We start from the raw sequence: 16522 nt of genomic DNA, 5'->3' as shown, positions 1-16522 counted from the left end.
GCTCCTCATGAGCAGCTGGCACCTTGCATGACAGCCTCTGCCAGCATTGTATGAATGTGTGTTTGAATGAGTTAATGTGACAAGTGTTGTAAAGCGCTTTCAGTGGTCAGTATGCAAGTCCATTCACCATTCCATAAATTAAAAAAAACAATTTGGGAAGATTAGTTGATGTTAGGGTTATTTGTACTATTGTAAATAGCTCTACAAACTAGGTACTCTAAGCTCAAATATGCTGTGCAAATGTGCAAACACTTCTATATAATGTGTTCTTGAGAATTCAGATATTACAACACTGAATAAGAGAGTTACAGAGTTTGGCTCAATTCAATAGAAAAACAGACAATATTTCTCATTATAAAGAGCATAACTCTAAATATGATGCTATGTTTCGGAATAATACTTTTGTCAAAACATGATGTGAGTATATTAATTAATAAGCCATACATAAAATGACAAAAATTACATTCCGTAACTCATTTGTAATCACAATCAGGTAAAATGAAAAAAAGTCTGAAAGAGTAATGTCAGTAGATTACTTTTATGCCTTACACATGCTCACGTAATAATGATAATGATAATAATAATAATTAGTTATAATAATGCGAGAAGCTCACCCAACTTCCACCAGGTCCCATATCCAGGTTTCAGGAAAGAAAGTGCGCACAGTTTCTATTGGTGGGGTGTCTTCAGGATAACTTCCCCCAAGTCCCCCAGCAGGACCGGGCATACCTGCCTGTCCCACAACCATTCTGTTTACCATTGGAACAGTGTCATAACTCATCCTAATACCTGAAATTAAATCAGAAAATATTTCTTCAGAAGCAAAACACAGCAATGACACAGTAAGCTGTTTTACATCTTGTAAATATCTAGCATGTGTCATTATATAGATAAGAAAACAAAGTCACCATAGCCTTGGTGGTATTCTCTTCCCCTGTATCTGAGGCATGAAGGTACTCGGATGAACAAGTTTGTTGCCATCTTCAGCCCTACATTCTAGTTAATCCAACACAATGCAGTCGTCATTCAAAAGTTATTCAACTGTACAACAACATAATGTATCAATGTATTTTTTATTTGGGGTGTTATTTTTTTGTGCAGTACCTGGAAAACTGTATGAGCATCCCCTCTATCATCACGGTCAGGAGGATATGGCAAAATGTATCTTCGAGGTCTCACATGCAGACAATCAACAGGATCTTGAACGTCATATGGCGTATGGGACAATGTACTGACAGGCAACAACCCAAATATCTGAAAAGAAAGGTATGGTTCAAGGCTGTTAATGACCAGATGTTTGTGTTGTATGAAGATGTGACAAATAATAATTCTTGGGATTTTAGCCATGCTCTTTAAACGTGGATGTAGAGTAAAGCTGTCAAAACTCTACCCAGGTATACTCTCACAGAGGAGCACACCTCACATATGTGAACATAACTATTTTGTAGTTGGTTAAAAATCTACAACTGGCAGAGGGAGAAAGGAAACAATAGCAGATTAAAATGACAACCTTTTAGAAAAAAGGATTATTCAGATGGCACACAGGTGATCTACATCTATCTGTAGTGATTCCAGCAGTTACCTGCTCTGCCTCCAGGGTCTTCCCTGGCTCCTTGATGAGGACACTCTGGTCGACAGCACTCACACCACAGAGAGAGTCTGGCTGGGCCGTCACCTGCAGGTTGGTCTCCTCTCCTGGGACAGCTGAGGAGGGAGAAAACTCCACGGACACCTGACACATACAGAAAGACACAAAACGCACCATCTGGATTTTAGTGTCTGATCTCGACAAACACGCAAATGACGCCAGAAAATCTCCTTGATTGATTTTTAATCAGAAGGCCTATCAAATGAATTCACTGTGTTTTTCATCAAGCTAACACCTTTATGTGAAAAGTACCTTGCAGGGCAGAGGCCACACTCACTAGAATGTAATTTCTTTTATGGTCAGAAGTGCTGAACAGAGGAATGGTCTCCTGGCACTTAACTTTAATTTGCATGCATGACATGCTTTAGTTTATGTTAGTAAGTACTAGGGGATCGACTGATATGGATTTTTTAGGGCCAATGCCGATACCGATTTTTTTTCATCACCCTTAGCCAATGACCGATTTGGACTGCCGATACTACTTTTGATCCCACAATTTACATCATAAAAATTATACAATGATGATAACAAATGTTACGAGTCTCAATTTAAAAAAGGGAACATTTATTGAAATTAAAAAGGTGAGGTAGAACAAGAAAAAGTAAACAATATTTAACAAATATAAAAAACAGGTGAGGTAGAACAAGAACAAGTAAACCATATTTAACAAATATTAAAAACAGGTGAGGTAGAACAAGAACAAGTAAACCATATTTAACACATATTAAAAACAGGTGAGGTAGAACAGTGCTCTGTGAAATGCTGCCTGTGGAAGCCTGTAGAAGTTGACAATGCTGCTTGAAAATATGTGAACCTCTTGAGCATCAGAGCTTTTTTTACCATCATTTTCTTTATTATTTTATATTTTTTATGGAAACAGAATCTGTTTCAGAAGTCAGTGGGTCACATGACATGGGTATAGAGAAACAAATAATAATTTATGCATATTAATATTCATATAAAATAGATGAAGCACTAAAGTACAATGGGGCTGTGTCTGATTCGTCCAGTCTTCTAATACATCTTCTGTTGGTTCGGAGTCACTGGGCTGCATGACATAGGAGATATTGGAAAAAATGCAATTATTTTGTATTAATATAGTTATGCTAAGTAATTTCGGTCAGTAATTAAAACGGTCCCTAAATCAGTTTCCAGTGATTCAGCATGAGGCTCTGGGAGGTGAGCTACCCGTTCTCCTGCTGCTAACACTGGGTGAACCTCAGTGAATATCCGCCGAATATCTAACCGGAAACTAACTTAACCCCGGTTCAATGAGTCAACTGTTGCAGCCTTTGAATAGGATGACGAGGATTTCAGTCATTCAACTCAAATGCTGACTTGTAGAAATTATACAAATAGCAGTAATGACAATAATAATCGATTTCAATATAACTTAGGGTGTAGTGCTTTCACTGTGTGCAACCTAAATTCACCATTCGATAGATATTAAACTTATAAAAATCATGTCTTTTTTTTTTTCTCTTTTTGCGGCGGCGGTGCTGAAAATCCAGCAGCAGAATGCATATAGGGGAAACACTGACATATCAGATAACCTTCAGCAACGATTGCAGGCTGTTTGGTGGACAAATTGAGGGACAAATTTGAAATGCAATCAGTAGATCTGCTTTTGTTAACTGTGTCTGTTGAAAGTTATATAGCAAAGTCAGCAAATGTTAAGCCTGTCAATGGCGTGTGACCTATTTATTTTACTCGCCAAAAGTAACTATGGATATCAAGTGATGGGTAAAATAGACTACTGATTGGAATGCTCGTCAGAACCGTAGTGGTTGGCAAACTGTACCAATAGCTATTGTTTTCCTTGATCAAGCCTGTCAATAAATGCTGCTTCTTAAGACATGGGGTTTTGTGGTATCTTCTTCATAACCACAAGGCCACCAGCAAAATTTCAGCTCTACATGCCATTTTCATCCACTGCTGATGCCCGACTCTCTCACTCCTCCCCTGCTATATGCCTCTGCTGTCCCCACCTGTCATTTCTTCTCATCCTTGGAGTTATAGTCCTGTCAGGGCCCCTGTAAATCACATCTGTACTATATGCCCTGATGTCAAACTAACCTCAGTTGGTCTTGGAGGCTGTCTTGGAGGGCCACATATTGACCTTTTGTAACACAACTAAGATACCTCTCAAATCTACACCTGCTTCTGACAAGTACAGTCAGTACCACAAGTCTTCCTCTTATACTGACCTTGTTACTGAAGCATTTCTCAGTGGAGAAGTCAGCACTGTGGGCGATCACAGTCTCACTGGGGAGGACGGCGTAAGCCACAATCTGGACATCTGGTGCTATCTCTGCAGACACTTTCAACTTGAAGGACACCTCGCCCTCAGTCACTGAAACAACAAACCAGCTGTTATTAACAGCAATCATCATGCACGTGAAACTATAGGTCGATAACAATGCAGCTCAAGAACCATTCAGTCTCAAATAAGGGTCATTTTAAGATATCATCCTTTTCCCACCTGATTTATCTTGCACCTCCATCTGTTTAAGTCCTTGCATGACAATGGCTCCTCTGGATAAAACCTGGAGAATTTGAGAGAAAGGGACACAAAAAATAAGTGAATGTTACACTAAAAACTGATACTTTAACATCAGGTTACAACACTGCCTGGTGTTCTGATGTTTGATTATTTGTCATTTTATTAAGTACTTTTGTTTATATGCGTCAGGGCCAAAGGTTTGCTGTATAGGTTCAGTGTGTAGGACAACAATATGTAGTAACAGCTAAAGGGCAGTCGCACTGTAACCAGATCTGGGGCCTGTCTCATGAAGCAAGTTAAACATGTTGCTCAGCTCCTATTATGTGGATAGAAGCAGTAGACGGAAACAACGTACAAGGTACAAACACAAAACAATCCGTATCTTACTTGGCTTTTTTTGGAAAGGTGTAAAATTTGCAACATTTGGAAACAGCTAATTCCAGTGTGCAATGTAAAAGGCTGGCCACTTGGCATCAATATACATTTTGCAAGTCTCTGGAAGAGAACTGGTGTCGAGCCGACAATCAGTTCACCCACCACTCACCAGATACATCACATCCACAGAGCCCGATGCCTCTCCAGCTACAGTGTATTTAATGGCGATGTCTTCTTCTCTGTCACAGGGAAGTGGTGCATCCTTCCTTTTCACCTCCAGGGAGCTTGTGGTTTTAGTATCAGGAGTTGTAGGTTGGATCAAAGACACCATGTGATCTCCAATCTCATAGTGTGCAGCTCTATAAGGATCATACCCCAGTGTCGGATTGTTGCTAACCTAGATTGCAAAAAAAATATAAATAAGTGAAGTGGCAGAAATAGAGGAATACAGGCAAGTGCACACATAAGGCCCAAAGGGGCCCCTGCCCCTTTTGCCTCATATTATAAAGTGCCCTTTAGGTGCATTTTTTAAATGAATAAATACATTCCTGTTGAGCATAGGGATGTGAAAAATGTGCTTAAATATGAGTCATAATTCAGAAGAACGCCCATTTGTGCCTGTTAAGCTAACTGCTGGTTAATGAGCATAAGAATAATCTGACAGCTGTCTGTGTCGGCTGTTTATATTGCCACAAATCTCGAACTTCTTTCAGATATTGAGTTTACTGTGACTTTGTCCTTGTAAACATTGCTGTTCCTACTCACAGTCACAGTAGTCATTTCTTGGTTTCATCACATTTTTAGATGTGTAGCATGCATTTCTAGTTTGCCCTCCAATGAATAGCCTAATAATAAATCAGTGTTTTTTTGCTTTTTAAGAATTGCAGCTGAATTGCATGTCTTCCAAACCTCAGTATTATGATGATGTGAATAAAATCATGTTGACAATAATTTGTTGACACAAAAGAAATGGCAATTGCATATCACTCACAGCTACACATGATACACAGCTAAGTAGTTAGCTTTCTATAAGTACTTTGTTTATTAATTTTACATTAATTAATCTACATATTGTGTTATTAAGGCCCTTTTCTGACTTCGAGCCCCTGCCACTCAATAATCATGAGCACGTCCCTGGCAAGAACGCTTTGGAAAGTGAGTTCATTCTTCATAGCCAAGCAAATAATTAGGTTGAAATTAAGTATTCCAATATGGCCATTAGCTACTATACTGGCACATTGATCAGTTGCAGCATTTTGAGACACCATTTTATATTTCAGTCCCTTTGTTTTATCACTGTCACATTCTGTAACTTTCTGTGGCAGTGTAAAACAGTGTTGTGGTGTTTTTCTCTGGCAGCTGAGACACACACCTGCAGCAGGTTGGCTATCTGAACCTGCTGACAAGCCCTGTTCTCTGCGCTACCTTCTGCCAGATGATTTTGTCTCCTGATGTGGTATATGGCTCCGGCTAGATCTATCAGCATTAAGTCAATGAGAGTGTTTATAGTGCTCTCTAGTAATCTAATTTGTCTCTCGTGTTTCTCTGTACTCAGTGTTCATTGGCACCCCTGTAACCTGTGATCCTTTTACTTTTACCCTGTGCTTTTTGGAGGACTCAGCCTAGCCACGCTTCACCAGCGCCACCCTGATCTTCTCCTGTTAAGTCGATAAATAAACCTGAACTCCGCTCCCTGCCTCCCTGTCTGCATCTGGGTTTTCACACTGTCAACCAAGCAAAAAAGTCACCTTGAAAAGAGTGTTATTAGGGGACTTATAAATGTTACCTAACAGATGGTGAGTACAGTGTCTCATCTTACTTACATGGAGGTGGAAGTTTCCTTTAAAGTTAGCCGTGCTTAATGAGAAAGCAGCGACACCACTGCCGTCTGTCGTGAGATTCTGTAGCCAATTTGCTGACCATCTCTCACCCTCAAACAGGTATACTGGCACGTCAGGAATGGGTGTATTATTGTAATAAACTGCTTTAACCTGTTGGAAGCACAAAGTGGTATCACTGTCATTCCCCACAGCTAAATTAGAGAATCATGCTGAAGAAGTGAAGACCACATTCACTTACTTTTCCCACCACATTTGAACCTTGCTCATAAATCTTGGGTGTGTCAATGAACGACAGCTTTCCAACAACATATGAAATCCTTATTTTCTCCTGTGCTGGGTGTGAAATATCTGCACAAGAAGACTTCATGTTATGACAGTAAGTCTTATTGTTTAAATTCATGACACTGTAATTTTCTTACTTATTCTCTTTGTAAAATCTAAATATATTTATAACAGACATGATATAACTTGCCTGTCCCCTCCTCTTCCACTGTGGCCTTGAGGTCCAGCTCATCCCTCAAAATCTTTTGGTCAAGTTTTGTGAAAGTGGACATCTTCAAGGTGAAAGTGGCACAGCCCGTCTTGTCCGTCTGTGAGGTACAATAAAACAAGATAGAATTCAAATAAAAGAAAACATGATTGAATGGACAAACTTTCCCAATTTCAAACACATCCGAGTGGAGAAGGGGGGCATAGCTGCAGCTGCCCTTGGGCGGCCAGCTGTGGAGGAGAGAGTCTGGTGCAGACCCAGATAAAGTGAAGCAACACCCAGAATCACATTACATTCTGCTTTTATCTGGAGCCATTTACCCGGAGCTCTGAGACAACTCTGAGATTTAACATTAAGTATTAAAAAAGTGGTACTTCCATTTATCAACCTGACTGCAGCAGCTATCGGTTGACACAACATTCATTGTTTGGTGCTTTTGTACTGTTATCTTGACTGCAGATTGAAGCTGTATTGGGGATGTACTCAAGCCAAGTACTGAATGGTTGTTACATTAAAAACATGATTGAATTTCCTCCAACATGATTAAACATAAAACCGAAACAGTTCAGAAGTTGCTCCAGTATTTCATTGTTATATATGTGTAGCCGGTGGTGAGCGCCTCCTAGTCTACCGTAGGTGTAGGTAAGTGTGGCACCTCCTACTTCCACGTTTCAGATTTATTTGGGCAGGCATATAAGCCTCACCGATCCGATAGAACACTGCGACTCTAACAGCAGAGCTTCTGGTAAATGTTGGTTATAGTTTTTAAGTGCTATGCTATTGTTTATTCTTACCGTCTGTGTTTTGTTTTTTCTCAGTCTCACTCCATTAGCGACTCCCCCCTCCCCTCTGTGTCCATATCGTGCACGGTACATTGCGATAAGCAAACAACAGGAGAGGTAAAGCAAACTCAATGTTGGGAGTACATTATTGAGTCGAGATTATCACCTGCTAATCCATATAATCTGTTCTCCTTTTTGTAGACTGCCAGTGCTGTTTTTCTTGCCTTGTTTTGTCGTATTTCATTTTCCCCTTTTGTTGCCATCAGGTTACTCTCATTATGTCATTGTAGTATTCCTGCTTTAGTTATATTAGGTTGTTTTTTTTTAGTGTCTCTTTGTTCCTGTTTTTGGTGACAAACTGGTTGGAGAGGCGTGTAATAGTTTTGTTTGTTATACACGTTTGTGAAAGTGCTGTTGGCCAGCAGTGAGCACAGTCGCACGCATGGTGGAGGGTTTTGGTGATCAGAGTCTCTAACCTGTGCTACAAACCCCTCGACCCTAGATTGTTTGAGAATGTTGTGTTAAATAAATTATGTTTTGTTTTAAACTAATATTATTGTCTCAGCCCGTAATTCCTGGTCACATGTTCCAGTATGTATTAGTGTACAGCTAATTTAGTTACCGTCGGAATGACGCACACACACACAGACTGTATAAACACATACAAGGTCGACCTTTGTGTTTACATTGTTTTAGCACAGATGAAATTGTACCTGCTTTGTCTCCTTGTGGCATGGGGCTGTCATCTCGGGGGCACCGTTCGGGTTATCAGGATTATGATAGTAGCGTTGAAGAGGTCGGCACATCTCAACATGAACAATGCCTGGTACAGGTTGGCCATATGTATACCTTTTTATGATGGTCATATAAAATGTTGTTGTTAAAAGGTGTCATTCATCACCACACTGCATCAATATTAAACGATTTAGGAGTGTAATGAGTGTAAGGGCTTTTACTTACTTTGCACATACTTCAGCTTCGAGTTCATCCTGATCAATACTTGCCTCATCAGGTGATTTTATTTTTACATCAAATTTAGGCAAAACTGGGGACAAAATAGGATTGTTAGCAAAATTGCTCCGTTATTATGTTATTTTTCAAATCGAGCGACATGAAAGGTGATAAAAAAAACAAAAATGACATACCGTATTTCTCAACCTTGAAACTATGATATATTTTTTCTTCACCAACTGATACAATAACGTTGTAGTTTCCTTCACTGGCCTCAGAGTTCAAAGAGTAGAAAAGCTGCAGTATTTTACCACCGGATGTTTTGTTCAGCCACTGTCCAATCCTGTTGCTGTTAACATCCTATGTAATAAATTACATACATTACACAAAAAGGTATTCATGACAAGAGATAACTTGTACACAGATATACAGAACAGTGATACAGTGATTCTTTTTTATCTTCTTTTTTGGGACACACTTGATGTAAATTTGTGCTTGACTCTTTGTGAAAATCATCACGTTTACTTAAAACACTTGAAATGTACACTAAATATTACACACACCTCATATGTTGTTTTTACATACCCTCAAACAGATCCCAACTAAAGGCAGTTGTAGTATCCAGTTACAGATATGCGGGTATCAGTGAATACTGCCCACCGCACATATATCACAAGAATTTATTGATAAAAAGAATTATATATATATCCTTTTTTAAAGTTTGATAAAATTGCCAAACTAAATCTTAACTAAAGATTAGCTTTAATATCACAGTCCACATAGCTGAGGGAAGCTTATGCAGTTCATAAAAGAATAACAACAAAAAACTTTGAAAACAGAGCTTGAGTTAAGATAATTTATTTTCGTCAAACTACATGATTTTAATTCATACAGAAGAATGAGGGATGTGTTTTTAAAACTAGCTTGTAAAACATGATTTTACAGTAAAAGCAACATTACCTCAAATCAAAAGCTTCAGAATCATTTTGATGTTACAGTGACTTGTAATAGGCTGAATATTGTGCCTGTTTCAGCTGCACTGCCCTCCTGTTTCTTGTTTCTGGACTGTATAACTTCAACAAACGGAGCATTATGCTCACGGAACTGTCACACGTCCCACACTATCAGTGATTTTGGGGATCATGGGTCATATTTTATGGAGAAAAAGAAGTTTTCACTCTGAGGCCTAAAAGCTGCTCTGCTTCAACCCTGTAATTTAATATAATGCAAAAGTATCAACTACTTATTGATCATTAGCCAAGTCAGCCCATTCTATAGAGATTTAGCCGACAGAATGTTGTAGCCATGTGTTTTCGTCTCTGGTTCAGTTTACGTTAGCTTGGCATGCTATTGTTCTTGGGGGTTGAGTTTTGAGGTGATAGAATTGTTAACTTAACAGAAAGCTTAGTCTCTTGCTGTGTCTTTCTTATTAGATGAGAAAGAAGGGTATGTGTACATTGTCTTACCTCGATTTCAATGATATTGTACTGCAAGAAAATAATGAGAGATATGTTAGATAAGATTGATTTTTACAGCATCAGCAGAAATGTTCTAAGCAGCACTGACAAGTTTACCTAAAGAGGCCCTGGCTGTACTGTTGACCCAGAGCTTCACCAGGAGCCGACTGAGTCATATAACGCCAACCATGTCAGTCAAATCATTACATAACTGACCTCTTTTATATTGTAAATCTGTCAGTTTATTGAACACAATGCAATAACCAAATGATGATTAAATATAAATGACACATTAAAACAGATGTAGATTTAAGTCTAAGGAGTAGATGACAGGCCCATGTATTTTGAACTGCTATTACATTACAGGTTACTCAAAATAAACAATGGTCCTCATGTACAAAATGTATTAGAATATGCCCAAATGGCCTTGATACCAATTTTTAGGTATCTTTAGCTCAGGACACCCTTTCAAATCAGGGCACCTCTAAATAAGATCTAAAAGTAAGGAGCCAAAAAACTCACCAGCTGACTTGCAGGTCTCAACTTGGAGTCTAGTGTGATGACTCTGAAATGCACTTTGAGAAATGTAAAGACATTACATAAAGGAATTACAGTGAGGTTAAACAGTCACATCAGAAATCACATCATTACAATGTTGGCTTAGAACAAAAGATCATTTACTATTGGCTTGCTCCCTCTGCTATCTGCTTTGCATTCTTTAACAGAGCTTGTGACCTCCTTTAGCTATACAACTGCCATTCAGTTTTTCTCTTCTTCTTTTTACTACAGCTAATTGTCACAGGGCATCTGAGGCCAATCCAGCAAGCAGTGAACTACAATCTGGGAGATCCCAGTTAGGGGTAAAAAAAACAAACCAGAATAACAGAGAGCTTGAGATGAGATCAACATGAAAAATTGTTTTGTGCAATAAACTTAATGAAAAGTATTTTGTGGCAAATTTTCATTCATTTTCAAATTATCAGCCCAGAAATAATCTATGTTGTGTACAACATCATCGATAATCAGCTGAAGGTTACCTGTTTGTCCGGGGAGGTAGATTGGTTTATCTGTTTGGACAAATGTTCTTGGTTTATAGGAATGGATTTTGACTTTTCTGACTTCTTTTGAGTAGAACTTGTCACCTCGTACCGCCACTTCCAACTCCTGCACCACTTCATTCTGCACTAAAGGAGCCTGTTACAGACAAATATTTCATTGACAGCAAAAGCACCATTAGGATCTGTTTTCTTCTAAAAATCACAAGTGAATGCTGGATTACAGACACATCTGTCGATAGAACACCTCTGGCTTTTTTACATATTTTGTGCAACAATTTTTGTATCTTACAGTCCATTTGGAGAGCTGACCTCAAATTGAATGCACTCATGAAACTCTTGACTGGATGTCTTCTGGAAGAGGGTTGTAATCTTCTCTTGGAACACCAAATTTACAGTCATGACCAGAGTCTCATTGGGCTGCAGGAGACTCACACAGAATTTGGTCTTAGCTCCAGCTTCAAGAACTGCAGGAATGGCGACCATGTACTGCCTACAGTCGGGAACATACACACATACAGTAGATACCTTACTGGATCTGACATGGAGGACATGCCACCTCAGAAGATTATTCAGCAATACAGCATTATTCAAATTAATTTAAACCCCCATATACATGCTATCATTCTTCTGTTGGATAGAACAGGTCAACTTACGGTCCTGCCGCTGCTTGACCAGCACACATCCAACTTAGGAAGACACAAACTGTCCATATCCACATCTGAATCCCAGGATGATCCATGGTTGACTAACAAAAGACTCTGGGTCAGCATTGGTTATATAGCCTTTGAAACAGAAATCCACCCCCGCTCCTCACACACATGATGCAACTCATAATGCAACCACTCCGTTGATCAGTTACAGATTTTAAGTTGTTTTTAATGTAGTGTTTTAGACTGACTGCATCTGATAGGCTAACAAAAGGACAGAATCAGATTTATTTCAAGTCAGGTGTAACATAGACACACGTTTCATACGTCTGTTGTTTAAAGTATTGATGCATTTTCCAATGCATTGCTTATGCTGTAACATCACTATATATAAAAAATGTAACATTAAAAGCTTTACATAGGAGGTTTTTTTTACAGTCATTTTAAGATATTGTGGAGCTATTCATATTGTTGTGTTTTAAATCTTGTACCACAATTTATAAGCATTTACTTCTGCACATTCCTTCAATGATGACAACAGGAGTAGTCAACATTTTTTTCCTAGATCAATTCTAAGTAAGTCTGATTCAAAACAAACATGAAACATCTCATGCTGCCCTTTACCCAGCATGCAATGTTTGATTTTGTCATTGCAACAGCTCTCAACCTGGTTTCTAGGGCCAAGATAAACATTCCTTTTTCCAGTAAGTTAACCCCTGTGAACTGATAAAGTCCTCAAATATTGCTGATGGGTTACACCACAGTGATAAATGTGCTTACTGTTTAAAAATGGTGCTGTTTTGCAAATACTTTTGTTTGCATGCAGTGAATCAAACCAGCTCAAGCTACAAAGCTATTGGCAGCAAAAGTCAGGACCAACAGTAATGACCCTTTACTTGAAGCCAACAAAATTGAAACCATGTACTGTATAAAGACAATGACAAAAGTATTGACTCTACTCTGAGGACCATGTGGTGAAGTCCCAACACAATATTATGGCTATTATCATTATTATTATTATTATTATTTTGAAGCCATGCCCGTGTGTCTCTTCTTGCTTTTCAGTTTCCCCTGTGTGTTTTTCCCCTCTCATTTTTTTTTTCCCCGGGTTGGCTGTAGCTCAGCCGGTAGAGCAGGTTGGCTGTGAACAAAAGGTCGCTGGTTAAAATCCCAGCTCCCCCACACTGAGCTGCATGTCGAAGTGTCCTTGAGTGTCCTGAGCCCCAAATTGCTCCAAATGTGCACCTTGCAGGGCAGCCTCTGCCATCAGTGAGGGCCCTGCGATGAGCTGGTGACTTGTCCAGGGTGTACCCTGCCCTCGCCCAGAGACAGCTGGGATTGGCTCCAGCACAAACTCCTGCAACCCCATAAAAAGGAAAAAGCGGTTACAGAGAATGGATGGATGGATGGATGTTTTTTTTTTCCCCCGTCATTACCTCACCTGTCCTCTTCCCTTCTCACTCACCTCACCTTTTCCTGATCCTCTCGTTCATGTGTCTGTATAGTCTTTGTTCTCCCTCATGTGTTTATCAGTTCATTCCGTGATGTTTCCCTGTTACTCCGGGAATCCCGGCATTCTGCTCCAGTGTCCCTCCAGTGTCTCTGCGTGTCTCCCATTTTGGTATGTTTCTTGTTTTGGTTTCTTGTATCTCTTTTGATTTGAACTCTGCTGTTTGGACTTTTGTTGCTACTTTATTTTTGTCCCAGTGACTCATTTTGGTTTTCTTGTTCTCTAAATTTCAGTCTGCCTGATGAGGGTGAAAGAGGAACAAAGAACATTCCTCACTGTTCGGATCTGTCTCTCCCATGCACCTCCAGCATGGCTTGCATGTGGAACCTTCATGCTGAAGTTACACTGTTTCTAAGTCAAAAAATGCGGTCAGACGATGAGTATCAAACTGCTTGAGAGCTTTATTATGTTCATTTTTTGCCCCAACAAAGTTAGATCCTTGGTCATAACTTATGACACGTACTGCCCCTCTTATTGAAGCTTAATTGGCGAAGTTTCAGGAGCAGGACCACACCTCAACAGCGCCTACTTCCGCATTTCTATAAATAACCACCTGACCCTCTCCTCTGCTTCGCTCTTGTATCCTGCGCTCTCGCACCCAGAAACGAGATCACGCGACATCGCCTCGTCCGAGCACATCCAAACTTTTGTACGAGCAACATCAGGCTCTACTCACCTCATCATGGACTTCGTATCACTATCCCCGTCGGACAAAACCGGATGCACCGTGTCCCTGAAGCCGACATGTTTCCCGTCACCTCCGTACACGAGACCCTGATTCCAGTGGCCCAACAGCCGCCTAGGACGCGAGCGAGTCCGAAGAGCACCAACTTCGTCTCATCCATGGTTCGCATCCCGCCTGGTTCATCTCTCCTCTACATCCAAGATTATCATAGTTCGTCCGACGACTCTCCCGTGTCTCCCAGCCCACCTCCTTCCGCAGCAAAGAGAGGACGAGGAAATTCCGGAACAGAAAGTCACCGTCGCTGCAGTTCGCCTCAGTTCGCCGACTCCTTCACCTCCAAGAAGCGAAGCCTCCCGCCATCGTTCCGCCAACACCGGCCGAACAACTCGCCGGTCTCAACTTCTCCACGCTCCGGTGAGTTCCCCCGACCGGCTTTCATCTTCTACAGTCACCGATTGGACAGTAGCCACTCCCCAGAAAACTTTTAATGACAAATGAATTCTGTTTCACCGAATGGACTATAAAGCCAAACTTTCTCCACACACGTGGTGTGCTTCTTCCGTCAACACCAGCTCTCTTCCGGGTGACGTCATCACGCGCACGCAACACACCTCGACGTCGACGCTCCTGTTAAAAGGGACAGTACAATTAAATTCTACAGCCCAAAGACAGCAGAAAGCTCATAGACAACAGAAAGTGCAGCAGCAAATGTGGAGACAGAGATCCTCAGCCAGATCAAATGACTCTAGAGTTTCTGCTACCACCTCTCGTCATCACTCCACTCCAAAGGGAGTGCCCAGATGGATTTCAGGACCTTCCAATCCCCATCAGGATTTTCATCATCGACACCAGCAACCTACAACATGGTGCCCACTGCCATCCAGTTCCAGCCACCACAACAGCCAATCTTTGAAAAATAAATAAATAAATAAATAATAAACTCATGGCTGCTCGTTCCGTTAACACCAGATTGCTTCCAGGTGACGTCATCACGCACAGCCCTACAGGCAGTGACGTCTACGCTCTTGTTAAAGGGACAGTACAATCAAATAACACAGCCCAAAGAAAACAAAGAGCAGCAGCAAAAGCAGAGACAGAGATCCTCTGCCAGATTTAACAACTCCAGAGTTTCCGCTACCACTTCTCGCATCACTACACTCCAGAAGGAGCGCCCAGATGGATTCCAGGACCCTCCAACTTCTATCAGGATTATCATCATCAGCTACAGCAACCTACAACCTCAAGGGCAAACGCCACAGTGCCCACCACCATCCAGTTACAGCCATCACCGCAGCTAAACTTTGCGGGGGCTCCTGGCACAGGGATGCCAGTGCCCCCTACTGCCCACTGCTAACAACCACAGCAGCCTGTTTCAGCGGAGGCTCCTGGCACCAGGATGCAAGCGCCCTCTGCTTCCTGTGTCCAGCAACCACAGCAGCTCGCTTCAACCGGGGCTCCGGTCTGTATATAAAAAATTACTGTCAATTCTTGCACTACATCATGTGTATATACGTCGATTTGATTCTATTTTCTTCCCCTTTTGAATTATAGTGTCTATTCTATTGTCTATTTTGCTATTGCGCTGTTCTCATAATATTCTGCTGCGACAAACAAATTTCCCCGTCTGCGGGACATTAAAGGATTCTGATTCTGATCCTGGCATCGAGATGCCAGCGCCCTCTGCTTCCTGTTTCGAGCAACCACAGCAGCTCGCTTCAACTAGGGCTCCTGGCACCGAGATGCCAGCGCCCTCTGCTTCCTGTGTCCAGCAACCACAGCAGCTCGCTTCAACCGGGGCTCCTGGCACCGAGATGCCAGCGCCCTCTGCTTCCTGTTTCCAGCAACCACAGCAGATCGCTTCAACCGCTCCGGTCTGTATATTAAAAAATTACCGTCCATTCTTGCACTACATCATGTAAATATGTATACACGTCGATTCGATTCCATTTTCTTTCTCTTTTTAATTATAGTGTCTATTCTATTATCTATTTTGTTATTGCTCTGTTCTCGTAATATTCTGCTGCTGCGACAAACAAATTTCCACGTCTGCGGGACATTAAAGGATTCTGATTCTGATTCTGATCCTGGCACCGAGATGCCAGAGCCCTCTGCTTTCTGTTTCCAGCAACCACAGCAGCTCGCTTCTACCGGGGCTCCTGGCACCGAGATGCCAGCGCCCCCTGCTTCCCGTTTCAAGCAACCACAGCAGCTTGATCAACGGGGGCTCCCGGCACCGAGATGCCAACGCCCCCTGCTTCCCGTTTCAAGCAACCACAGCAGCTTGATCAACCGGGGCTCCCGGCACCGAGATGCCAGCACCCCCTGCTTCCCGTTTCAAGCAACCACAGCAGCTCGCTTCAACTGGGGCTCCTGGCACCGAGATGCCAGCAACCCCTGCTTCCTGTTTCAAGCAACCCCAGCTCCTCGCTTCTACCGGGGCTCCTGGCACCGAGATGCCAGCGCCCTCTGGCGCCTATTTCCAGCAACCACAGCAGATTGCTTCAACCAGGGCTCCTGGCACCGGGATGCTAGTGCCCTCTGCTTCCTGTTTCCATCAACAGCAGCACCTCGCTTC

The 16522-nt window shown here is 41.5% G+C and overlaps 1 protein-coding gene across 1 annotated transcript in view; it reads right to left on the bottom strand.

Moving 5' to 3' along the window:
* Positions 1 to 11859, bottom strand: part of LOC115568978 (alpha-2-macroglobulin) — a 35191-nt gene extending 23332 nt beyond the window's left edge. Inside the window, exons 1-18 of the mRNA XM_030396784.1 lie at positions 11759 to 11859; positions 11415 to 11595; positions 11085 to 11241; positions 10570 to 10622; positions 10057 to 10077; positions 8785 to 8950; positions 8600 to 8684; positions 8353 to 8488; positions 6840 to 6957; positions 6606 to 6715; positions 6350 to 6517; positions 4696 to 4923; positions 4131 to 4194; positions 3856 to 4001; positions 1583 to 1732; positions 1105 to 1254; positions 909 to 996; positions 615 to 789 (exon numbers count right to left, since the gene is read on the bottom strand). Of these exons, the coding sequence (XP_030252644.1) occupies positions 615 to 789; positions 909 to 996; positions 1105 to 1254; positions 1583 to 1732; positions 3856 to 4001; positions 4131 to 4194; positions 4696 to 4923; positions 6350 to 6517; positions 6606 to 6715; positions 6840 to 6957; positions 8353 to 8488; positions 8600 to 8684; positions 8785 to 8950; positions 10057 to 10077; positions 10570 to 10622; positions 11085 to 11241; positions 11415 to 11595; positions 11759 to 11844 (2282 nt within the window). The 5' untranslated portion in view covers positions 11845 to 11859. The remainder of the gene's footprint in view (positions 1 to 614; positions 790 to 908; positions 997 to 1104; positions 1255 to 1582; positions 1733 to 3855; positions 4002 to 4130; positions 4195 to 4695; positions 4924 to 6349; positions 6518 to 6605; positions 6716 to 6839; positions 6958 to 8352; positions 8489 to 8599; positions 8685 to 8784; positions 8951 to 10056; positions 10078 to 10569; positions 10623 to 11084; positions 11242 to 11414; positions 11596 to 11758) is intronic.
* Positions 11860 to 16522: the final 4663 nt, after the last annotated feature.

This window comes from Sparus aurata, chromosome 2 (assembly GCF_900880675.1).
Source record: "Sparus aurata chromosome 2, fSpaAur1.1, whole genome shotgun sequence".
Lineage (NCBI taxonomy): Eukaryota > Metazoa > Chordata > Actinopteri > Spariformes > Sparidae > Sparus > Sparus aurata.
This window is presented reverse-complemented; position numbering and strand designations above follow the sequence as displayed.